Consider the following 26,250-nt stretch of genomic DNA (forward strand, 5'->3'; position numbering starts at 1 on the left):
GTTTCACAGCGCTAATTTGCGAGAAGGTTTTTTATGAAAAGTATTTGGAGCCGCAAATTGTTTTTATTTTAATTATGTACTTATCATTTTTAGATTGAGAATTTGTTCACAATGTTTCGCGATTTATATAAGCAAAGCATCAAAGGTAGATTTCAATTGCAAGAAGAGAGGCGTAAAAAACTATTAGAGGAGCAAAAACGCAAACGTTTCTTACTGCAGGATTTACAACGCGATGCTGATTTGAGTGATAACCGGCACAAAACTAAATTGTGCGCACATGGTGGTAAATTAGGGGCTTCAAGGGCCTTAAAAGATGCTTATGGTTCTGACTATACGCTACAACTATCTGAATGGCTCCGCGACAGACCCGTGAGCTTGGATGATTGGGCCATGGTACCATGCCCAAAGGGTCAGCGTTGTTTGTTGATGGCTACTAATGGACGTACTGATATGTATTCCAAAGCAGGCCGTAAGCGGATGACTTTTCACACTTGTTTACCCGGTGACAATGGACAACGAGGAAGTAAAATAAGCACGTTACTCGACTGTGTTTATTCTTCTGATCAAGATACCTTTTATGTGTTGGACGCCTTAATTTATGGGAATCAAGAACTTATTCATTGTGAGGCGCAATTTCGCTTTTTCTGGTTACGTTCAAAGTTTGATGAGTGCCATGACCTGGCCGAGCGTGGCATAAACAATGAAAAACCTTTGATATTGTTGGAACGATTAGATATGGAGAATATTGAAAATGTATCGGAAGCTCTGCTACGCTTTCCATTCTTTCCTAACAATGTACCAGAGCTTGATGGATTGTTGTTTTACCACAAAGAATCAAGTTATACATGTGGGTCCACACCATTAGTAGGGTGGCTTTTTGTGTTCATGGTTCCTGACGTATTAGGATATCCTGTTAATGAAAGTTATCAAAAGCCCAGCGACTATACTGAACCACTGGTATATATGGAAGAGTTTGATGCTAAGTTAGCTTGCAAAAAACAAAGACGCTTCCGAAAACACTCCAATTCAGCAGAAATGGACACAACGGAAACGGTCAATTGTGATGAAGACGAGTACGCAAAATTTGACAAGACTGAAAATGGATCACTGCTTGCTTTGTTAGAAGCTGAACGAAGATTAGAAATTGATGAGCCTGCTGACCAATTTTTGACCTGTGATGTTAATGGTGGTGACTAGGAAAGCAGTTATAGTTGCTCCTGTTGCTTCGTAAATGCTACTAAATGAGAACTTATGTTTTAGGGGTAGAAAGTGGTTTGTTTGCATCTGCGCAATGACCACTTCAACGGGTCTACAGAGCAAATACGATAGCAGTGAGCAACGCGGGAGCTTGAGTAGAATATCGATACACAACTTTATTATTTCGCGTGCCTGGTCAATGCTGCAGCCATTTCACATCAGTAAACAGTTACGAAAACTTGTATCAACGAAGAAAATAGTGTATTGTACCATACTTGAAATTGAGAAACACAATACATTACAAGGAATAAATTCAAAAGAAAATGGTAATCCAACGCAGCTGGAAAATTCTAAGCGATGCAGGCTCCACTTCTGCATCTTCTACAGAAGCAAATAGGTCGCCAACTGGCTTACAGTCATCTTCGGACGACTCCAATTGCTCCAATCAAACAACACATTCAATGGTTACTAGCGTTGCTAGTCCCCCAGTAATGAAATTGGAAGTACAATCAGCCCAAACATCGGTACAACAGCCGCCAAACCCTACATTCCCAGTCATAAACAGTGCCATTTCTACGAACACATCCACTGCTTCTATCGATACCATGGTACGAATAATATATTAACTATAAAAAATTTAAATATTAAGTTTAAATAAATTTAAGAAATATGTTACTACACCTCACATGGCCGAGACGATGCTCCAGCGCTTACGTCAGCGTTTAAGTTGTCCTGTACAAGTAAGTGGTACAGGGGCCACTGCAGAATCGGCCATGCGTTCGCTTGAGTTGCTACGTATTAGCATTCAACAATCCTTTGACCATGAAATCGATGTCATTATAAAGCAGTACATGGAGGTAAGCGAAAATAATTAATTTAAAAGTAATAAATTTAATTTCCTAACATGAGTTAATATTTAAATTTTTTCAGACCTATTTCAAACCAGCATTTCAAAACATTAAAGAGAATTTGGGTCAAAACGTTGTATCTGAGGAAATTGTGAGTAATTTTCCTTAGTACATACATACATATATACAAATTTGTCTAATAAATTGGTTGTAAATAAATTTTTTAGTTGCAAAAGATGTCGTGTGCACTATTAGAGAACGCAAAGGCACAATACAATCCCTATCGCTCTATAAAGCAGCCATTAGCATGCGTATCCATTACTGCCCCCAATACAATACCACAGTATACCACCAGTGAAGCAACTAGTCTACGTTTTGCTGTCAGACGTCCACCACCTAAACTTGCCGATTTCAATGAGTTGCCCGCCAAAAAACTGTTAACCGTCTCAACTCAGCAACAAGTGCAGCCCGTTATTCCAATTAATGTGTCTAGCACTGTAGTTTCTACTGGAAATGCAAAAGCTAATCTGGGTTCAACGCCAACCTTCTTGCAACAATCTCAATCCTTGCCTCAGCAAAATCAACAACAGAAATCGGGTACTGTACCGGCTTCGGCTACTTCTGGTCGAAGGCAAATTTTTTGGAACACAGCCCATATTTCGACCACAACCAAATTCGTTTTAGATGTGCAGGCTAATCAAGCTTTTGGATTTGGCACAGATGGAAAAGAGCGCTTAGCTAGCAAACATCCTGAACTAATCCGCTATTTACCTGACAATGAAGATCGAGATTGGCTAAGTTCACAAAATGTTATAGCTGCACAAAATCGCAATTCTCGTTTTCTCTTTCTGATACATGAAGAAGTCTGTCGATTGAAGCAAACACACGAAACATATCGAAACAAGCCGAATATAGATCTTAATGTTATGAACACATTTACTGTGCCAGAATTTATGATCCAAAAGATGAAGTTATTCTTTGTCGATTTGAACATAAAGAGCCGTGGATTAATTACAAACTCATTTTCCGTTGGTCCTGGTGCCCAGGGTAATAGTCACTTACGTAATGCACTGCTCCAGGGGATTGCAGCACAGAATAACCGTACAAATAGTAATACCGGTGGTAGTATTAAAACGACCACCCCAATCGCCAATATTACCACAGTATCTTCAGCAGACGCAGCTGTAACACCACTAAATAAAGTAAATACTAATAATGCTGCTACTGCTGCTGCAGGAAGTTGCAATATTGCCACCAGCTCCAGCGACGCAACTCCACTTACAAAGCCAAGTACACTAAGCTCATCGCATGCAACACTCACAGCTTTGCTTAACAACTCGTCAAATCCACCACCCCAAGACAAAACTAATATTGTAGCTAAATTGCGTAAGTAATGTATTTTAGATTTGAAAATATTTTGTCAATATACTGTAGTTTACAGTAGGATTTTAGTGTAATTAAAAATTCCGAGATACATACATATGTATATGCAATGTAATAAACATTGTCTTTAGAAGAACAAAAACTCGAATTTAATTTTTTTTATTTGTGGAACCTACCTTTTTAGGTTTTTAGGAAATAGTATTAGTTATCGGTTCTCGTTTTCTGCCCTAATGCACTTCATAAGGCAATTATATTTTAAAATTTTTTTCGTCAAATCTAATGAAACACTTTCATTCGTTGTGCAGGTGTTGACAGTGTGTGTGCTTGCGAATGCATACATACATATTAGGCTAATCCAAAATAACTAACCTAACGAATTTATGGCTTTATAAAAAGACCTATTTCGTCAGAAAAAAGCTCTCCCATTTGAACAATTTTTTTTTCAATTTTAGAAGGTGGGCATTTGAAATTTTTCATGTAAATATCATGTAAAAAAATGTGTATTCATTAAAAATGTTATAACTATTGAATTGTTCGAGATACACACATTTTTTCTTGGCATATATATAAAGGCTTTAAAAAATTACTAAATTACTAAAATTTATTATCCAGACTCAAAAATGTATGTACTTACAGGCCATGAAAGTCGAAAAAGGCAGAAATATGGAGTTTTAGGGCTTTATGATTGGAAATATTCAAGCTAAATGAAAAAACGTAGACTAAGGTCAAGAAAGACAGCAACCACCACTTTCTTATTATTTAGGTCGTCTTTCCACTCCGATATCACAAAGTTAAGAGCTGTTTCGCACGAATGTTTTTTCCTAAAACCCGACTGTTGACTGATAAGTATTTTGTTTGAATCTAGATGTTTTACCAATTGATTCTTAACATACACCTCAAGAATTTTAGCATCACTTGGTATGGTATTTATGGGTCTGAGCTCTTCTGGTTGTATTGTCTTTTTGACTTTTTCAACTGGGATCACCGTTGACATTTTCCACTTTTCTGGTACAATACCATCTTCCAAACTGCTATTTATTATTTGGGCGTAGAAATACCCTGTATACATTATAGAGTCTTTTATTACACCGTCAGACAGAATTTTTCTACCGCCTATTTTGTATTTAAAATCTTGCAGGATTTTTATAACTTCATCGGTTGTAATTTTTGCAAACTTAAATTCGGAATTGGCGTGACTACCACTTAGTGTTATATCGAAATATTCTATAATATTATTTATTTCTATCACACTATTTATAAAAAACTTGTTAAGTCCATTTGCCAAAGCAAGATCATCTTCTATCAATATACCATCGATTACCGCTTTATTAATACCTTCCTTATCACGCGCCAAGCAGACCGTGGATTTAAGGTACTTCCACATTTCTTTGGCGTTGTTTTCATTCATTATGACTTTATTTTCCATGTATTTAATTTTCTTTATTTTAACCAGGTTTTTATACATTTTATTAATATTTTTGTATTCATCCCACAATCCTGTCTGTATAGCACATGTATATAAATAAAATTTATGTTTATTTAATTGTGCAAGCTCTCTATCGTACCACTTATTCATTAGTTTTATATGTACTTCTTTTTCATAAGTTAAATTTTCCATTGCTTGCGTTAAAATGTGGTTCACTAGTTCAACTTTATCATCAATTAATGCGTTTTCATCGATATTAAAATTAAAAGTCCTTAGTAGGTTTAATAAACTGTCATTACTATATTTATCCCAAGCAATAATTTTCTTGGACACTCTCATCTTATAAGATTTAGATGATGGAACATTGAACATTATAGTTTCATGATCGGAAATTTTGTATGCTTGCAAAGATTTACACTTTATTTCTTCTGAATTTGAATATACGAGATCAATTTTAGATTCAGTTGTATCCGTAATTCGTGTATTAAAATCCACTTTTTGAGCCATACCCATCACCGAAAATATTTCATTCAGTCTTGTACTATATGTTGATATATGATTCATGTTAATATTAAAATCACCAACTAGTTATTATATTGTGGTTACTTTTTTCATATTTATCAATTAATATTTCATTTAAATAGTTTAAGAAAGCTGCATCACTTGTGCTTGGCGAGTGATAGAGCACCCCTATTTGCCACTTTTTACCCAGTTTTTTCAATTTTATTACAATACACCACAAGTTCATGTTAACACTATCATTGTATATTATATTAAAGTTTATTTCTCTATGTACGTATATTAGTACTCCGCCAGTGTGCCTGCTGTGGGAATCACATCTTATCATGTTAAAAGTTGCTATTTCCAATTCTTTATCTTCAATATCTTTTGTTGTACACGTTTCAGAGCATAATATGATCGCCGGCTTATGAACTTCCGCCATCACTTCCAATTCACTTTTATTCGAAACTATGCTATTAATATTTAAGTAAATACATTTTAATACACTGTTAGCAGCATTTGCAGACTTGCTTTTGCGGTTAACTTTTGCGGGAATATATTCCTCATGTTGATCTACAACTTCTGAGTGGTGTGTTAGTTGCTAATAACCAAGCCTATGCTTTTTTGCACTTAAGTGCTTTAAATAGACTGGACAATCTCGGCTATTACATAAGTGATTTTCGTCTAGCCCTAAGTTCAATTTTTCATTAGCCTTTATGCAATTTATACACTTGTTTTTAGGAGTTTCATTACACTCCGTGGTTTTGTGTTTTCCCAGACATTTACTGCACACTTCTTCACTTTTACAATCGGTCGCTTTATGATTGTATCCTTTGCATTTAAAACACGTTGTCACGTTAACACCATCGTAAAATCTGCATCTTTCCCATCCTATGTTTAGCTTATCTAACTTCATAACGCTAGTAAACATACACTCATCCACCTCTACAATTGCGTTATAATAGGTTTTGGTGTTATTTTTGACACTATATTGTTTAATAACTTTTATTTCGCCTTGCTCTAGGCATTTGTTTTGGTTCTTTAAACATTCTATCAATTCATCACTATTTTTTTCAAAGTGCATATCAGTTATAAATAATCTTGGTTTATAGTCCCTTGGGATCTTTATTTCGTATTTATCACTCATTTGTTTGTCCATAATTTCTTTGATTTTCTCTCTTTTGAATAAATAGGCCGAGGGACTCAGTTAATTTACGAAATAAACAATTAATTGGTTAATATCTTTTAACGGCAGCAATTTATGGCCAAACTGACGATAATAACCGTAATCTGCTTATCAAAAGAACTTAGTAAATAATGTTCAACACTCATCCAGCGCAAAATGTATGTATGTTCAATTGTACAATGCGCTTGGATTGTATGGAGTAGTATGTCGCATTCATTGGCCCCTCAGAGCCATAAGGGTGTAAAGGCATGGGCGCGTTCAGAAATGCATCAAGCCAAAGCATCATATTTACGCAGTTACGTTCCAATTAGACATTTACCCGCGGTTGCGTATATTGGACATTTCCATCAATTATAGTTTAGAAATAAAAGCGTCTGATGATTTGGCTTGATATATTTCTGAACTCAACCCATTACTTACCGTTTATTTCTTCGGAAGTGCCTCTGAGCTAAAAAAGTAAAAAGTAAACACTAATGGTGATTTTTTTCTACCAAAAAGTGTCGCCTTTAGCTTGTCCCTTTCTCTTTTCGTATTCGGTTTTAAAATAATGGCAAAGGTGAGAAAATTTTGTGTTCGTTTCTTAAAATGCCACACTCTTGCAAGGCAAAAAAAAAACACATTCCCTGCTCTTTGAAGCTCTGTTAGGGGTGATGGTTGCCCTGAAAATCAGATAGTTGCTTAAAATGATCAATATTACGAATTGCGTGAGCTAGACACGGACAAGAAGGCCAAAACATGCCCTTTAATGGGTTGAGTGTTATTGACTGCGGAAATCGATTTGGTTTTTTTTCTTTGTTTCATGTAAACCTTTAAACAATACAATGTGCGGAATGTTTGTAGTCCTTGCATAGAGACATCAAGTCAGGAGTGCACATTAGGGTGCATTAGTCTCCATAAAAAATCGGTTTCAAAAAGTTGCCTCAGATGATAGAAGAGTTTACTACAACTACTTTTTAAATGGTCCCATCATCATCGCATATTGTGCCAATCTTTTTCGGTGCACATCGGCCAAATTAAATATGTGACTATAATCGTGCCCTCGCTAGGGCAGGCACCTTGCCGTTGGTGCGGGGGCTTAGCTGAATCGCCAATCGGCTATTCTCTGGACTGGGGTAACGCAGTCACTCTTTTAGTTCCTGCGCTACCCCCTTCCAGCTTAGAACCGCTGGAGAACAGCGACCAAGAACTGCCACCTCCTAATCCAGGGTGTTACGCGACACCGTGCCTATTGGACGGTTTGCAGCCAGGAGGGAATAATCCGGTTGTATTAGAACGGCGCCTTCTCGACACCGGGCCGCCTCGAGGAGTAACGGTGGCCTTACCGCGACATGGGGCGCTGCCGCGGCGGACGTTCGAGATCCCCCTTATATGCATAGACCGCTGAGTTCGCCCCGACGATCAGGCGGTCGTACGAACAAGATGAGCAACAACCAACTAAAAACAATCACAAAAAAACAACAAAAAACAACAACTGGAACTTCAGAAACAAGAGCAACAGTAACGGTAACAACAGCGCCAGCAGGTAGCAACACACAGATAGGCAGCTACCCGAAGAGTACTAAGAGAAGAGGCAGCTTCATGGAGTGTCCTTCTGACACTGAAGCAGCCCTGTTCATCGAGCACGCGAGCACGGACGATGATGAGCCATCCACCAGTGAGGGGTTTTACCACGAAAAGGCCCTCCCTAAATCTGACAGGCATGGTACCGCCTCTAGCGGAAGCAACAACTATGGTAAATCACTAAGTAATCTAATGAAGAATCTAATTTCAGGCACCATGGGAGTGAGCATTCTTGCAGTCAGTGCAGCTCCGAGAACAGGCACCGCTCCAGCAGAACGACCCAATCGATCAGTGGGCGTCGCTCGACTAGCAGGCATCACTCGGGTTCCCCGGCCAGGCATCGCTCGAGGTCCACGAGCAGGCGTCGCAGGTCACCGATTCGCTCAGGGTCATCGGCTTCATGCGAAGCAGAGTGGCAGACAGCACGCAGGAAGCACAGGAGGGCGAAACCTTCCCCATTGCCTTCATCCGGTCATCCAGGCGCATTTCATGACCAGAATCGAACTGGCTTGGCTGGTTCGGGAGCCAAATGGTACCTTCGATATCTTGAGCAAGGCAAGACGCCAGATGTAGCGCGAACTCTCGCCGGCGAAAGGGTGAAGGAGGAGGACAGAGCCAAAAAGGAGAGAGCCGCATCCGTAGAGGAGCAAACAAACGATACCAAAGAGCCCGCGCCTGCTAGCAAGCAGAGAAGTGGGAAAAACTATAGCCACCATAAACCCGCACCTGCTTCAAAGTGGAAGAGCGGGCAAATCACATCACCAGAGCACCCTACCCACAAGCGGCAGCGGGAGCACGCACCACCTCCAGCATCATGGCCCAGGAGCCAGGGTGGGCAATCTGACCAAGGGCAGACGCAGGGGGTGCCCCTCCAGGGCATTCGTCTAGCGGTGCTGCCGAGAGACTTCCCTGCTGTAGCACTTAGCTCGGATGAGCTTACCGATCTTCAGGACGCCATTATGGATGCGGTCTCCAACGGTTGGTCTCACCCATTGGTGTTCTGTGGTGTCTACTTTAGATTCGGCTTACTACTTGTTGATTGCAAGGATGAGAGGACGGCGGCATGGCTTGCACAGGTTACTCCTAAGCTTGAGGGTTGGAAGGGACCCGCATTGTGTACCAAAAGGGGAGATGAAATCCTTCCGTTGCATAACGTTACGGTGTTCCTACCAAGAAGCGCAGACAAATCGGCTGAATACGCTCTGGGACTACTCAAAGCGCAGAATGAGGGCTTGAACACCTCCGCGTGGAGAGTGATCTCAAGCAGCATTGAGAACACTGGCCTAAGACTACACATGGGCATAGACGAGGAGTCGTATTGCAGCATCAAAAGGGCAGGCTTCAATATTAACTATAGATATAGCTTCGTCACCGTCAGGCCATGGCGACCGAAGTCAACTGGTAATAAGGTGGAAGAGTCCCAGGAAACCCAGGCTGACGCAGCCCCTGCCCCTGATACGGCCATACCTTTCTAAACTCCGCACCCACCACTGATGCCCACCCAGCCTGCGAAATAGCCACCACCCACACAGCAACAGCAATATCCACACCTATACAGTCATCTATACAGTCACCAGCTACTGCAACCATACCTCCAACAGAAAGTACAAGTACGGCGGAGTACGTCCCCTCCACGCAGGAGCTCTTAGAAGGGCTAGATATAAGGGCTACTGGTACAAGAACCGTGGAGCTACAAAGGCCAGCTAAGGAGCCTAAACCACAGCAAAAAAAGGTAATATGTGACCTCTGGACTGAGAGGCGCAGAGCGTGTGTAGTGCTTAGAAATGACATTGACTATCTTTGCATTACAGAGTTCTTAACACAAGATCTTGTAGAGGTACAGGGGACGCTGAAAGTCGGTAAAAACAACAACAAATCGCAGTGGTGAGTCTCTACTTTATATAATAAGCACGGACCTTAGTATCCCCAATGTTGGCCACTAACCAACATTTGTTACCTACTGGAATCTGAGCATAGAGTCGATATACTTAATGGTATTGTAACAGAACCCTTCAACTCCATATCCCGAGATCAAGCCAAGGTGTGGAAAGAAAACTGTGTGGGGGTCTCGGGAACTGTCTGAACTTAGAAACAGGGTACGCAGGTTATTTAATAGAGACAAACGCACATGACACTGGGATGAGTATTAGGGTAGTCTGACAAAACATAGTAAGGAAATCACAAAGACAAAACGAGGCAGCTTTAGGAAGTTTTGTGAGGGCAATTCATCTACCCCCGCAGCTGCGAAACTTCACAGAGCCCTAGCGAGAAAAACTATAGAAACTAGACAACTACAGGGTATAAGTAAGGTAATTGTTTCCGACAGGAAATTTAAGATAGAACTTTGCACCAAGTCGACCTGGAGCGACTCCTGCATCGCGGGATATATACAGGCCAGAAGTAGTACACAGACGGCTCCAAGACACCAGAAGGTATTGGGGCAGGTATTTATGGTCCCAGAATAATTATACCCGTACCAATGGGCATATACCCAAGTATCTACCAAGCCGAGGTATATGTCATCAATAGGTGCGCAGAGATCGATTTACTTAGAGGCTACATCAACAAGAGAATCCTAATCCTTAGCGATAGCCAGGCGGCACTTAATTCTTCGAAATAAAATCGGCTTTAGTCCTTGAGTGCGTCAACAACCTCAATACCCTTGCGGGATTCAACAAAATCCAACTACTGTGGATTCCTTGCCGCAAACTTATACGAGGGAACGAGATAGATAGCAGACGGTTTAGCCAGAACAGCGGCGACTTCGTCCCAAATAGGTCCCGAGTCTTTCCTGGCAATAGGCCCAAATACTATCAGGGAGGAGCTTATAACAGGAACACTAGATAGGAGGGAACAGCACTGGCATAGTACAATAGGACTTCGCCAGGCTAAAAGCTTATTGGGAGGGTATAATCATAAAAGATATAAACGTTTAATAAACCTCCCCAAACATAAACTTGGAATAATTACAGGCAACCTTACTGCACCATGCAGATAAGGAGGCCATCTGCACAAGCTGGGAATCTGGTCGACCGATCTGTATCGTTTCTGCGATTCAGCTGAGGAGACATCATCTCATTTGTTTGTGGAGTGTAATGCCGTAGCGAGGTGACGAACGAACAGCATAGGCTTAATGTGGCCACAGAGAGAGCACATCCATTCCTTACATTCAAAGGCTGTCCTGGATTTCCTAGAATCCTTTATTTTAGTATTCTCCATATTTTTGTTTGTACGTTATAACTTTTTGAACTTGAATAAAAAAATATTGTACTCATACGCTATGTTGCACAAATATCCTTCTTTTAAATTTCGTACTATTTAATTCGGTTCTTTTTTATAGAAATTATACTATATTCGGTTGCATTATGTTTTTGATATACATATATTTTTTTGTATTTTTGTTTATTTATATGACAAATGCTTCTTTATTCTCATAAAAGCAGGAGTACATACGTCTGCTTAAAGGACTACATATCTAATATTAATGCAAGCATTTAAATTTCCGATTCTGGATGCCTGTTCACGAACACCAAAGTGTCAAATTCCTACATATCGTTACCTTAATATAGAAAGGCCCTATCTCACAACGACGCTGAAATACAAAAAGCCGTAACTAAGCAAACATCCGAAATGCCCGCTTCGATTGATTATGATGTATTTCATCGAATTATGTGTCCCAAACCATTTTAAGCAATAAAAAATTTTAGTCAGTTACGGCTTTTTTGCATTTCAGCGACTGTATGAGTTAGGGCCTTTCTATATTAAGGTAACGATATACATGAACGAAAGACACAAGATCACGCGCCAATGAAAGAAAGAAAAAAGTAATTTTCTAGCTGTCGAAATCTCGACGCCATTTTCGTTGTAGGAAGTAAACCACGAAGAGAGCGAAGAAAACCGCGTAATTGTTGAACGCATGAATAATCATTTGTATTATACAAATTCTTCTATAAATCATGTCGTTGTGTTAAATTATTCTTTACCTTATGTGTACACACGTTGTCACAAGCGAATATGAAGAAAATTCCAAACGCAAATGACTTTTATAAGTATGATTTAAAAACTAAAAGTCAGTGACTGATTTTTATTTATGACTTCTATAAATAAAAGTCTTCGATAACTCTTATCTAAGGCATATAATTTAAAAATCAAAAATAACTGTTGTTTGCAGATTATTTAGATAAAAATCAAAAATAATTGTTATTGTGCAATCTACAGCCATTTGGCGGCTTTAATGAATTTGAATACGTCATACAGAGAGAGGCAGCTTCACTCTAAAACATTCTGCAGGAATGGCTTGCAGAGTGTCTTTAGCCTTATCCTTGCGAGGGCTGGACAGTTACTCAGGAAGTGTTCGACTGTCTCCTTTAAGTCGGTCATCGCAACTGCGACAGAACCTGTTCAAGGGCAAGGGCAATCCAATACAGCTTTACCTCAACGGGCCTACACCCTGTGCACACTGCAGCAAGTTTGTGGGTATCTTCCTTGCGAATTCTTAAGACAGAATTGGTTTTAAGTGGGTCATAGGACCCCCAAATTGCTCAATGGCAATTTTTTTGCCAAGGGGAATTTTTTCGTCAAGAGATTTCGCACTGAATCAGAGTTTTGTGTTTTCTATTTGCTTTTACACGTTTCAATTCTGTTGAATTCAAGTTTTTGGTTCTTTAAATGGGAAGCAACGAAAATGCCAAAAGCAAAGCAAGAAAGTTGAAAGGACTTGACGGGGCGTATGATGAACATAAGTACATATGTACATACATACATAGTTTATGTAAAACATTTAAAACGAAACGTAATTCGTATTATTGATTGATACGAGGACCTTGAAGTTAATATTTTAAATTTTCCTGTGTGACATTGGTAAAGATAATACCTTATAAAAAAGTGATATACTTGGAAAAAATTTAAATGTATGTGTACATATACATATATGAACATATGTGTATGTAAATGATTTAAGAAGACATTGAAAACAAAAATAATTTTTGATTTAAAAACTAATTTTAACTTATTTTGAAATTTAAAAATTATTACCTTTATTTTTTAATTACAATACCCCTCGGTAATTGCGACAGATTAAAATCAGTGGTCTGATGCGTTAACCGAGGTTGTCGCAATTATCGAGTCTTTTTTATCATAAAGTTAAATAGAAAAGTAATAAAATTAAGAAAGTACAAATTTCAAGTGGCTAAGAATTCGTGTAGACTCAAGTAGCACAAAAGTCAAAAATGCACCAAAATATTTTGTGTATTTTTTGCATCGGCGTGATATACATTTTCAATATAAAAAATATGCCATTTCTAGGCGCAGGTTTTGAACAGTTTATTTCGATTCAGTGTAAAGGTTATACCGCTTTTTCGTGTATTATTTACACCTACCGTAATTTTTTCTTACTGATTTTCGGTATATATATTATGCCAGTGGTATATAAGTTTTCTTGTTTCTAGAACATAAAATAAACTCCGTTGGTGTAAAATACGTACTCATAATTGGCTCAAATCATACACCATAATGGTAAATCATTTTAAATGATTCATTTACATCATATTCTATCCATCGATGTCCAGCTCACGTAAATCTCAATATTTTTCCAAAATATTTTAGTGGACGTCTTCAAATATAATTTTGTAATCCCGGCGGAAAATCGCAACTTTTTTTGGTGGTGCAGTCTAATGCACATAGATGTACATTAGGGTGACATAAAGATTCAAAGGAAAATCAACTTTTTTGATTTTTCCTGCTGCCACCCCCCAGAACTGAAGAATATCAAAAATAAGGACGTTTTATTTTTATTTTGAAATCGGTTAATATTTACATTTACCCGTGCCGTCGGGGCTTTAAAGTTCCCCATGTATTTTACACGGGCAAATTACATTTTTTCGTATGATTACTATAAAATCATTAAAAATGATTATTATTTTATTATTAATTAAGACTATTTCCCTTCATAAGTCTTAAAAAAAATAACACTATGATGCCAATTTCATTTAAGACTTTTACTAAGTGTGTTTTAATACAAAAATATTTTATGATTTCATAACCACAGCACGCTCGAACAGCTAATTGGATGTGTTTATTTTTTTTGCATTATACTCGATTATTTCTGTGGGTATGTCGCAAAAAATTTTGAAAATAGGTTTGCCAGATATTTGAAAATTTAAAATTATTTAAAGATTCAATAAAATAATAAGTTTCTTCATCAAAACTGAAAGTGCTTGAGAAGATTTAAAATATTTTTACGGGTACGTACGGGTTGCCACTTCAAAATTCAAGCTTACTTAATACCATAATATGGTATCAAATAGAAGGTTTATGCACTCCCAACAAAGTTTAAGAAAATGCATACTTTAATTCACATACATCGGATAGGGTTGTAGGTACATGCGGTTAAGTAAAATATGGGTTTTAAATAAAAGGTGTTAAAATGAAGTTTTAACCCCCACATATCCTGGATAGAGTCGGCACTATCTAAATAATTAACATGAGTGCGATATATCGTCGCTAACTATCGAATGTGCAAGAATGCATATTGCATCATTTCACTTAACTTACATAATTACCTCATCTTAACAGATGGGTGGCAACCCTATATAAAAACATGTTAGTCCAAAGCTTTCACGCGATACCCATATTGTAGTATTACATAAACTTAAATGTTAATAATCATTGTTCCATTTTTTAGAAGGGTGGCAACCCAGTTCAAAAATATTTTTAAATGTCTTCAAACGCTTTTAGTTTGACGAAGAAACATAAATATTTGATTGACCTTTAAATAATTTTAAATTTTCAAATATCTGGCAATTCTATTTATCAAAATTTTTACCACAAACCTACAGAAAACGTCGAGTAGAATGCAAAAAAGAATTAAACACATCCATTGAGCTGTTCGTGCGTGATTTGGTTATGAAAACATAAAATAACTAATTTGTGTATATAACAGATGGGATTATCGGTTATTAAAACACACTTAGTTAGTTTTTAAGTTAAATATTCGATCAAGAAATATTTACTTTTAACGATTTTATAACAATTTTAAGAAAAAAACACGTGTCGCCTTATTTTTGAATTTTTTCGGATCTGGGGGTGGCTGGAGGAAAAAAATTTGGGCCACCCTAATGTACATTTGAATATAATATTTAGTTGTGTTGTTTATGATATTGTTTTCTTATTGTTTATAAACTTCTTTTGTTTTGTGTTTTTTAAATTTTTTTTGTTGTTTGTGCCTTTTTTATTATATCATTGGAGGATTGCTGCGTGGATTTCACTAACTTAAGATTTTTCTTCGACCACACTTCTATGCTGTCTTCATAATTTTACAAAGGGGTCTTAGGGGGTTTTAGGAGTCTCTTAAAGATTCCTGCCATTTTAAAGATTTTCCTTTGACATCCTATTTATAAAAAAAAAAAAAATACGAGGACAGTTATGGACTCAAATGTCAGAAACTCAAACTTAAAATAACAGCAGTTAGAAGCAGCGTTGCCATTTTAGCCGTTTTCCGGCTAGATTTAGCCGGTTTTGATAGCAACTAGCCGGAGAAAATTCGATCTAGCCGGCAGCCGATTTGTTAGCCGGTTTGTAAAAAAAAGTTAGCCGTTTTTAGCCGATTTTACTATTTGCCTAATTTTCAGGTGCAAAAAGTAAACAAGTTGTTCGAAAGCAATAATGCAGACCCAATGAAGATTTTTAATGAACTCAATGTTTTACTTTCGCATCTATGCTCCCTAGTGGTTATTAGCGCGGACACATTTGATCCTATATGCTCCCCGTTGGAACCATACCTTTCTCCATTTCCTCAGTTTTATCACAGTTTTGAAGAGTATTTAAAAACAAAAGTAAGCACAAACGCTTTTGACCACGAAGCCGAGAAAATAATTCGAGAAAATGGTCGCTATTTTATTATCACTTTAATAAAGGAATTACGCCAACGCCTCCCTACAAATATTGCCACACTAAAAAAAATTGACTTTTTTCGGTTGGAAATGCATTAAGAGTAAATAAACCAAAAGTATTTGTTCAACTACAGCAACAAAAACACAAATATAATGCCGACGAAATAACATCCATAGAGATGCAATGGCAACGGTTAACGTTACATACCTGGAGTAATTTAGACTCAACTGTAAAATTTTGAGACGAAGTTTGCTGACCTTTCCAACCTAGTTTTTAGTTTTCTTGTTTTGCCTATAAGTAATGCAGAAGTAGAGCGAATATTTAGTTCAATGAATATAATAAAAACTAAGCAAAGAAATCCAATGTGCGTTAAAACGTTAAACGCTATTTTATATATAAGATACGGTTTAAAACGTGAAGAAAAATGCTGCCATAATTTTACTGTAGATGACGATCTCTTAAAATTAATGAATTCAGGTGATATATACAATAGTGATTCATTTGATGATGAGGAATAAACACTCGATATAAATTAATGGTGTTAACTAGTCTTTCGTTTCTTGCGATTTATTTAAATAAAGCATGTGAATTTTCACTAAAACATTTTAGCCGTTTTTTGCCAGAGTCTATGTGAAATTTCACTAAAACATTTTAGCCGTTTTTAGCCGCTTTTTTTTGCCAATCTAGCCGGTCGGCCCAAAAAGTTCTGGCAACACTGGTTAGAAGCTTCGATATGATTTACCTAAATTTTAGAGCTGCTCTCGCTCTCTTAAGCACTTTTTCCTGTTTATGCTGTGCTATATGTACGGTGACCATATTTATGGGAGCCGAATACGGTACTTAAGCGAACATTTGATCTAGTTAATCTTCTTGTTAACTTACATAAATATCTTCTTGAATAAAACATAAATAACTTCTTGAATAGTTTAAAAACGAAATTGTACTAAACACATAAACACACAAACAAATACTTTACAAAAAATTCAATTCTTTAAAGTCATTGATTATATATATTTATGCATACACACGGTGTTGGATATATCTATCATTTCGGACCAAATTAAAATGATGTTGTTTGTTAACGGGTTTAATTGTATATGGTTTTTGTAAGGAAAAGAGAGTTTAAACAGACGGTAGCGTTGATCCGAGTTAACTCGGACTTAATCCGGATCAACTGCAGTTAATTCCCGAGTTGATCCGGATCAACGCTGCCGTCTGTTTATGCTTTTACTTTCATAAAATAAATAATAAACATTAAATAAACTATGGAAAAATAGCCAAAACTTACTAAACTTTTAAGTCCTGATTTCTATTTTGGTCACTGTATGTGTTCCTCGATTCGAATCACAGGCATTCAGATTAAAAAATAATAACTGCTTATGGAGAAAATTACGATCATACACCAACATCACTTAAAGCTCGTTCATACGGAACGAATACAGGACATTAAAAGAAATACAGAATATTTGGCGTCCCGTATAAAATAAATAAAATACCAGGACAATGGGTCAAAAAAGAGGACTATCCCGTATAATACAGGACGGATGGCCACCGTAGCTATATGGGCTATATGGTAAGTAATACGCGATATGTCAATGCAAAAGGCTATTCTACTTACATATTCATCAGTATTTGGTAGCAAAAACCCCACTGGAACCCCGAATTGGTGACGGCCATCGTAATGCCCTCTAGCTTACGCTCTATTTTGTTTATGAAAGAGCAGAGAATTGTAAGTGAGCGGATAATGAGCAAAAATATTTCAATGCAGCGCACAGCTACTAAACAACGACGACAACAGCCCCATGCACACACACGCACACACACACACACACCCATCGAGCGGCAATGTTTTTGAACCTGAAGGTGGCGGCGATGACGATGTGCGTCGACTAACAGCAAAACGCTATAGATGTGGTTGGTTGGCTGGCTGGCAGGCAGGCAGAAAAGCTTTGAAGTTCAGTTGATGAACTTGAAGCTTGATTGTGTGTGCGCGCACTACGACCACAACGACTGCAGCTCCGACTAGCTTGGCTGAAGAGCATAGCGCGCTGCAAAATAGTATATTGCCACACTGGGAGCAACAGCGAGCATTCTGCTAAATATTCATCAAAATAAAAATTTCCGAGCAAATGCATAAGTGCAAACTGCAACATTAATGATGATTTGGAGGAGCACCATGCGCTCCACACGCGCTCACGATGTTATCGTTGCGGCTGCTGGCGCTCCGCTGCATTGGCATGTTATTGTCACAGTTGTTTGTGAGTTTCGCTAAGCGCGCACACAGTGAATGTTTACTAGGTCTCTGCGAGACTTTAGTCTTCATGTGACTGCGACAAAAGACGGTTGTTGCAAATAAGCTTAGATCGATTAGTTGAGCGTGTGCAAGTTTTTCGTACGGATATTTGCGAGTTTTCCGGCTAGTCTGTTTTTTCTTCTTGGTGCTGTGACATTCACAGTGGACTTCCTTATTCGATTCGGCATCGTGTTCGCTGATTTTAGTTTCGATTTCGATTTCGCGTATTCTAAAGCAATTAAAAACTTTTATTCGGGACTCGCGCGCAACTACAAATACAATTTTATGCCATTATCGACCTACCACTAAACCGTCGTCCATTTATTGGACCCTTCGTCGTCGGTGTCGCCGTCGTCGTCGTCGACAATGACGTTACTTGTGGCATAGAATAGGCTCGCGAATTTTTAGTTGCTCGCATTCGAATATTTTTTATTACATTTGCGAGCGGGCGAGCGCGCAGTGATGTTGCAAAATTAAAAAAAAAAAAAAGTTTTACAAAAACAACAATAAAAAAATATGATGTGCCTTCCTGTGATGCATATTTACTCAAATTAAAAGTATGTAAACACAAAAATTTAGTTATGGCAATATTTAAACTTAATGCATATTTAATTAAAAAAGGAGAATGAATAAAAATAATTAAAAAATATTTGAGAAGTGTTTAAGTGTAAACGGTTTTCTCATTTATTTCGAATCGACTAAATGCAACTTTTTGGAATCATCGAAGATTGTACTGATATTCGAGTGATGACTGTAATTTTATGATAAAAGTAAGTCTTCATAGCTTTTAAATTTTTCCACGAATTTTAATTTTAACATTTCAATGTTGAAAGTAAAAAGCATGCAAAATAATTTCCTCGTTGAAAATATGTATATATTTTTAAGTTTAAAAACAGTTGCTATAAAGCTTCGATTTCGGCGAAGAATTCTAGATGCAGTACGATTCTTGGGCGCAGTTTTTTTTTTGTATTTCGCAATTTTCTGATGTATTTATTTTTTGACTCATTTAATAAGAAAAAAAAAAACAAACAAACACGTAACGTCGAATTTTGAACTTCTCGCAATATTGTTGCTTACGCGGAGGTGTCACTGACACCCACCATCCAGCCAGTCTGCCAAACCAGCAGCGAGCAGCATGCGCTCTGCCAGCAAAACACCCGCTGCAACGGCTGTAAAACCAATTGAAGCAAGTGAGTGCTGCGCTGAAAGACTTTATTCGACCAGTCAGTCGGCTGGTTGGCTGCACGATCAACTTCAACTTCATCATCATCATAATCAACATCATCATCATCTGCATCGCCATAATAATCATCAACAATTTCAATTCGTAATCGGTATCAACTACACCAATAATAACAACAACAACAACAATATTCGCAACCGCGCTCCACATGGATTTCGCTTAACAATAAACGAATACAAATTTCGTTGTTTTTGTTGGTCATCGACGTCGATGCAGCTGCAGTCATCCGCTCGCACGCTCGCGTAACAACAATCAATGAGTCCCTGAGCGGTGCCTCGAACGAACCGCCGCCGCCGCCACCGCCACCGCCGCGACTATCGTCTTAGCCACAGCGTTTTGTGTGAATGCCACGGCCACTGCAAGAGGAAGCGTGAAATGCATTTGCCATTTACCTCTACTCGAGCTTTTTATAATCTACATATGCACATACATATGTACATACATACATGCATATGTTCATATATGAATACAAATGTATAATGTGTGTATATGCACATATGCATGTACATATGTATGTATGTATTTGTATTACATTTGAATAAGTGTTTATTTGTTTTCATTTTAGCATTAATGTAAAGCAGACAATACAATTACAAATACAATAATTTCGCGTAAATTAACCAGCAATTCGGAATATTTGCAAAATCAAAAATATATGTACATATGTATCTACACGTAGTATATATGTATGTATGTATGCCTCTGAAAACGCATAAGTTTTGAGTAAATTTAGACAACAATTTATACAAAAATAATATAAAATAAATCAATTGCAAATAACTCAAACAAAAATACTTTGATAATTTAACGTCGACTTGCAATAGAGAAACGGCCAAAAATGTTCATAAAAACGTGTGTTTGTGCCATTTATTTGTTCTTATAAGAATATATACGCATATACGGAGGTAAATGCGGGGCATACCCACTCATCGATTTATGCATGTATGTACATATGTACATAAATACTATGCACGTTTGCAAAGTGAATGAATTCGATTCGTACGAATTTCGTATACCCCAAGGGCAATAAACCTAATATTGCATGCGATATCAATACATCACATCACATCACATCGCATCGTACGGGGTCAACGACAGAGTGTGTTGCTGTTTAAACATTGCCGCGTGAGTGAGAGTGGAAGAGTACGACCTCTGACGGCTCCTTACGTTACTGCCACTGCCACCGCCACCGCCACTGCCACTGCCAAAACGAACGACTGTCACTGCCTTTTTTCGTTTTTTTTTTCAATTGTTTTGGTTATTGCTGTTGTTGTCGTTGCATTCGACACACAGAGCCGCCGTACTGCTGCTAGCGCTATATGCACTGTTAAGTGCCTTTGCTTCAACGCTGTTGTGACCGCTGCCTCCGCCTTGTCTTGATGCCGGTCGATCGGGCGATCTGTCGTTTGGTGTCATTACTGTTGTTGTTGTCAAATGGCTGTTATTGGTGTTACTTCTTCGTTGCAATTCGCCAATTGACAATTGCAAGTGTGTGACGTATAAATATGACATAATAAATGTTTAAACAGTTAAGTGTACTAATACGAAATTCACTCGGGAACAAAGTTCCAAAAACCAAGCTACACATCAAACCGAAATAGAAACTCAATTTTAACGGTTATGATTGAATATGTAAACGTCATAAGATCGAACGGCCCTGCTAAAGGAATAGGCATTTTACGTTTTCAAAGGTAAGCATATTTTAACTTTTAGATTTAAAATTGTAAATAAACTTCTACCAGCCTCAAAATGGGCGAACGTAAAAGTGTTCAGAACCATTTATATATTTCGCTGAAATTTAAAAGTTCTACTATCAATTCATATTTAGATACTGTTGGCGTATTCACAACGGTGTCGTATTGTTGTATGTCGTAAACTTAAAGTGGCCAAAATATATATTTAGGAGATACCATAAAAGTCATGTCATGAATTATCACACTTTAAAAAAAAACAGTTGGTTGTGTTTTCAAGTTCTCTAACCATTTAGCCTTTTGAAGTTTACGACATTACAGCAAAACGACACTTACGATAGCGTTGTGAATACCCCAAATGTCTATGTATGTCCTTTTATTAAAAAAAATTAATAACATATGTAGAGTTACATATTTCTGTCTGAAAACAAAGCTCTTAAAGAGCAAATGCATCAGCATCGAAATAATAGATTCGTCATACAAGTTTACAGAGTGGATAGACTCACATACACGCATATGACCGTACTTGCAAAAATAGACTTTTTATTCAACTAACGGTAAAACGGTAACGGTAAAAAGTTTTATTCAAAAACGAAAGACAAGTGCTTAGCTGGTGGTCGAAGTCATTGTCTGTGTGTGAAATATTGGAATCGATTTTGAGTTCTGTTTTTATTTAGCTAATTTCCGTACAACCATATTAAAGTTAAAAATTTAAATAACAAATTAACAAAAAATATATTTAGAAAAAAGAAAATAACGTTTCAGCAAAAACAAAAAAACCGAAAAAATTGAAAAGTCCCGTTAGTTTCTTCATGATCCCATGTTCAGAACAAAACCAAATTAGTATGGGGCCACCGTTGAGTTACCACCTTTCCGATAAAAAAAAAAAGAATTTTCGAACACGGTTTACTTGGTCTAAAGTTATGTGGTAACATAAAAAAATAAATCATTCCGACGAATCCCAAAACACTCCGCTTTTTTTGCAGTCAGCCAAAAAAGTATTTTTGAAATCTGTAACCGATATACACTGCCGGCAAAAAGTATTGGCACGGCAAATTTTTCACAATATATGCAACATTTTTTTGTCTAATATTTTTCCGCCAGTTTTTTATAAAAATGTGGTTCATTCTACAACAAAAAACATAAAAATATAATTCCTAAACTTTATGCAAAACTCACGAAAATTCAGCAAATTTTCATGCAAACCTTCTACTTTTTAATCAGAATTTTAAGAGTTTTTTTGAGTATGCAGATTTGTAGCCCAATCAGTTTTATTATAACAAAGTAGCTAGGAATTACCGTTGATTTTTGCCAATTTTTTCATGTAGTCTATTCCGTATGACTAACTCAGTGAGAGGGGAGACCAGTATGTTTGCATGTATGTATGTATATAAAAAAATATTTATTGGACCAAAAAGTAGTGGGTAGGCACTGTGGCCAATGGTAATCAACTATTACCACCTCCGCATGGTTGTAAGCCATGCAGAGTCCGCAGAAGACTCCGGAAGCAGTGTCCGGAGGATGCATCAGGCTAGGCCGAGCATACTTTGAACTGCCATCAAATTAAAACTTAAGAAAGTTTTATTACATGGCAGTTGAGAAGTGCATGTACATAAATTTCATTAATTTAATGAAGGAAATTTTTGCACATGCAGCAGTACATAGCATGCATTTAGGCGCCTGGTGTTAGCAGTCGCGTCTAAACACCGTACAAAAAAAAATTTTTTAAATACTTTATTTATATGAAAAAAATGCAAAACACTTTCAACAAAAAAAAATTCTCAAAAACAAATGACTAACTCCGAACTTGCCCTTTTTGTACTAAAATTTAATGGGCTTCAAAACTGCATTCTCAAAAAAATTCTAAAAAATCTGATTAAAAACTTGAAAATTTGCTGAACTTTCGCGAGTTTTTCACAAAGTTTAGGATTTATATGTTTATTTTTTTTGTTGTATAATGAACCATATTTTTATAAAAAAAGGGCGAAAAAATATTAGAAAAACAGTTGTGGCATATATTGTGAAAAATTTGCTGTGCCAATACTTTTTGCCGGCAGTGTACATATTTTTGTAATTTTTTTTTTTTTGAGAAAAATGTGTCTATACTTCCGCTATAAATTATATATTTGTTTCTTTAAAATTAGATTTCAAAAAGCTTTTTAAATGTTGGCGGCATTTAGACTATCAAAAACGTATAAAACGAAAAGTCTTGAGTCTAATTTGTCAATGTTATGTTGCGATTTTTTGGGATTTCTGAGAAACTGGCTTTATTTTTTGTAGGTATTCTTAGTACTGTCAGCAGTGAACCATTAACCATTTGGAGGAGAAATGAAATAAAAGGCTGTTTTCAATTTCTATAGCTCCTTTTACCTTTTCAGAAGATAAATTAGAAAATTTAGATGGCCTATATGGGTGATTCCAGTGAAAAGTCTACCGAGAAAAAAAATAAAAGTCCTATACATATCTAACTTGCTTATTGGTCGATTTGGCTGCTTTTTATAATAGTGGAATTCGCGCTTCTGTGTATTCGCTGTATCCTGCGTACGTGTAACTAGACGAGCGTGTGGTTGTTGTTGCAACAACAAATCACACGCTCATGCAGTTACAATTACACATACAACATACAACGAATACACAGAAGAGTGAATTCCTCCAATATGTATTGGTTATATATGTAAGCAGAAATACATATGTATTTTGAAAAACCGTATTTACTTATGCTCTAATTTGTTTCACATTTGGCATGTTTAGTTGTAGTGTAATAAGACATATGTAGATTTGCAAGAAATGGAACCGTTGGTGTCGCTGATGTCAAAATAAAAAGTACGTTCGACATAAAATGCATGTTTTCTTCCCGTTAAAAACTCTTTCAAGAACAATATTAACAAAACTTTTTCAATGGTAATTTAAGTAACGTAACGCCAGTTAACATTATGTCATATAATTCGGCTGGTTAAACATGAAGCAGAAATGATTTCTACATTTAAATATTTGGAAAATTAACCTAAAAACATTTCTCATATTACGACAAAAACGTTTATACAAATAGTCTTGCCCAATTCGTAGAGTTTTGCAATTTTGTAATCGAAGTCAAAATCCATTTCTGTTGTCACGCCAGCGCGTATGTTTACTAATACCTTTAAATCTTACTACCAACTAATGTAATTTTTTGAACGAATAAGGTGCCATTTAAGTGCTATGCAAACTAAGATAAAGCTTTTTAAAATTTTGACTTTTTAAATTTTTTTTTAATATTTTGTCATACAAGTGTCACGTAACACCAGATTGGAAATAACCATATCGCTAGCTTAGAGTGAAAAGTTGCAAGTCCACTTTTTATGAAAACTCATATTTTGATAAAGGAGGCTAGAGAAATTAAAAAACGCATCCTTTCGAAAAGGATGATGGTACTTATTTTATGTTTTCGCGTTTATATTCAATGAAAGGAAAATTTGCTAAGTCCAAAAGAAGCTCCGAAAATTCGATAAGGCAAAAATTGTACGAATTCTTTTAAGAAATATCGATTCCTTCTGATTCGTATGGAGTTTTGCTTTGCTTTAAACAGGCAAAATGGTGTATTCAAAGTTTTGCGAAGGAAAATGTCCATTAAAAGTCTTTCCTCTCCCGTAAAATTTTTAAATTGGGACTGAGCAACTAGTCACTCTAAACTCGCGATATATAGTTTTTATGACGATTTTTCCCTTTAGGAAATAAAATCACAAACCAAAAAGCGACATCTTTACAATGCTCAGTCGTCGAAGGTTCACATTTTATTTTTTTTTTTGCAAAAATGTGGGGAATCATATGCCAATAAAAAAAAATATTGTTTTTTTAAGTAATCTACGTTTTTGTTCATAATTCATTTTTGGAACAATGGGCCTAATTACATATAGTGCACTGGAGAGATCACCAATTCGAATCATCGGGTAGCGTAAAAATACCACAGGTCTACAATAACCCAGTTTAGAAAAATGCAACAACGACATTCATATTTCTGGGTATACAATTTAGGACCAAACATTTTGCAAATTACTCTAAAAATAAGAACACTGTACTTGCTTTTTTTGCTGTCGACCAGTGCACAATAGGTCAAATGATCACTTTTTCTGTGCGAATTTAAAAAGGGCTTCAAAATACTATTTGAACCAAAAACGTGAAGAATAGCGTAAAGAAGACTAAGGGCCAGTTTCTCAATGTCTGGTTAACACTAACGCCTCGTTAAACATCATTATTGTTGTTATCGATTTGCCTGTGGTCGATAAAGCAGTCGATGTATTTAACTGGAGGTGAATTTTAATTTTGTTTTCAATTTCAATATTGTTTCTCTTGTTCTTTCTTATTGACAAACTTCAAGCAAATCACTTTTTTTACATTAGCTCCTTAGAGAATACCGCTTCACTCGTCTAACGCAAAAAATGTATAGAATAAAATGAACGCAAAAAATCTACATTTATTCATTTCTGTTGAGTTTATATTCAATTCAATTTCTTTTAGGTGATGTTCAAAAACAGCTTTATTTTTATATAAAAAGTACTATATCTCTAAAAAATTTGGAATAAAAAAATTATGTTTACATACATACCTACCCTTGTGGCCAGCTTATTAAGTCAAGTGGCACTTTGACAAGTTTTGGCTATTTTTCTTTTGTTTATTTAATGTTTGTATTTTTTTACATAAAGTTCGTAAAAAATTATGAAAATTCAATAAACTTTAATATTTGAACTTTCATCCAGAAACTTTTTATTCAGAATTTTTAGAAAAAAGTTTGCGTATGCCGTTTTGTAGCTCATTAAATTTTATTAGGTTAAAGTGCCAATTTCAAGACGCTAGAAAATCGCGTTGATTTTTAATAATTTTTTTTTTTTTTCCTTACGGTGTTGTGCATTTTCTTCCTAATAGAATATGCTCGACAATTTCGTTGTATGGTCGAAAATGCCTAGCACTATCAGCAAAAAAAAAGTATTGAGAAACAATGTGATTTCCTAGCGTCTTGAAATTTGCACTTTAACCTACTAAAATTTAACGAGCTAAA

At 36.6% G+C, this 26,250-nt stretch overlaps 3 protein-coding genes across 3 annotated transcripts in view; all 3 read left to right on the top strand.

The window, feature by feature from the left end:
• LOC118746233 (snurportin-1-like) lies at window positions 1-1,373 on the top strand. Its single transcript, XM_036480062.1, has 2 exons — window positions 1-40; window positions 94-1,373. Exon 2 carries the CDS (start codon window positions 112-114, stop codon window positions 1,195-1,197), a length of 1,086 nt encoding a protein of 361 aa, XP_036335955.1. The 5' UTR covers window positions 1-40; window positions 94-111; the 3' UTR covers window positions 1,198-1,373.
• Window positions 1,374-1,500: 127 nt separating this feature from the next.
• LOC118746231 overlaps window positions 1,501-26,250 on the top strand; it is an 80,933-nt gene continuing 56,183 nt past the window's right edge. Inside the window, exons 1-4 of the mRNA XM_036480060.1 lie at window positions 1,501-1,805; window positions 1,863-2,054; window positions 2,128-2,196; window positions 2,273-3,431. Of these exons, the coding sequence (XP_036335953.1) occupies window positions 1,521-1,805; window positions 1,863-2,054; window positions 2,128-2,196; window positions 2,273-3,431 (1,705 nt within the window). The 5' untranslated portion in view covers window positions 1,501-1,520. The remainder of the gene's footprint in view (window positions 1,806-1,862; window positions 2,055-2,127; window positions 2,197-2,272; window positions 3,432-26,250) is intronic.
• LOC118746232 lies at window positions 7,576-11,393 on the top strand. The gene is made up of 4 exons (XM_036480061.1): window positions 7,576-8,238; window positions 8,313-9,833; window positions 9,913-9,985; window positions 11,074-11,393. The coding sequence occupies exons 1-2, from the start codon at window positions 7,910-7,912 to the stop codon at window positions 9,574-9,576; spliced, it is 1,593 nt and encodes a 530-aa protein (XP_036335954.1). The 5' UTR covers window positions 7,576-7,909; the 3' UTR covers window positions 9,577-9,833; window positions 9,913-9,985; window positions 11,074-11,393.

This window comes from Rhagoletis pomonella, unplaced genomic scaffold, assembly GCF_013731165.1.
Source record: "Rhagoletis pomonella isolate Grant_MI unplaced genomic scaffold, Rhpom_1.0 Rhpom_scaffold_00010, whole genome shotgun sequence".
Taxonomy (NCBI): domain Eukaryota; kingdom Metazoa; phylum Arthropoda; class Insecta; order Diptera; family Tephritidae; genus Rhagoletis; species Rhagoletis pomonella.

Coding starts and splice junctions, on each gene's coding strand:
- LOC118746233 (XM_036480062.1), top strand. CDS start 112: ATGTTTCGCGATTTATATAAGCAAAGCATCAAAGGTAGATTTCAATTG.
- LOC118746232 (XM_036480061.1), top strand. CDS start 7,910: ATGCATAGACCGCTGAGTTCGCCCCGACGATCAGGCGGTCGTACGAAC. Junction 8,239..8,312: donor GCCCTCCCTAAATCTGACAG/GCATGGTACCGC, acceptor ATCTAATTTCAG/GCACCATGGGAGTGAGCATT.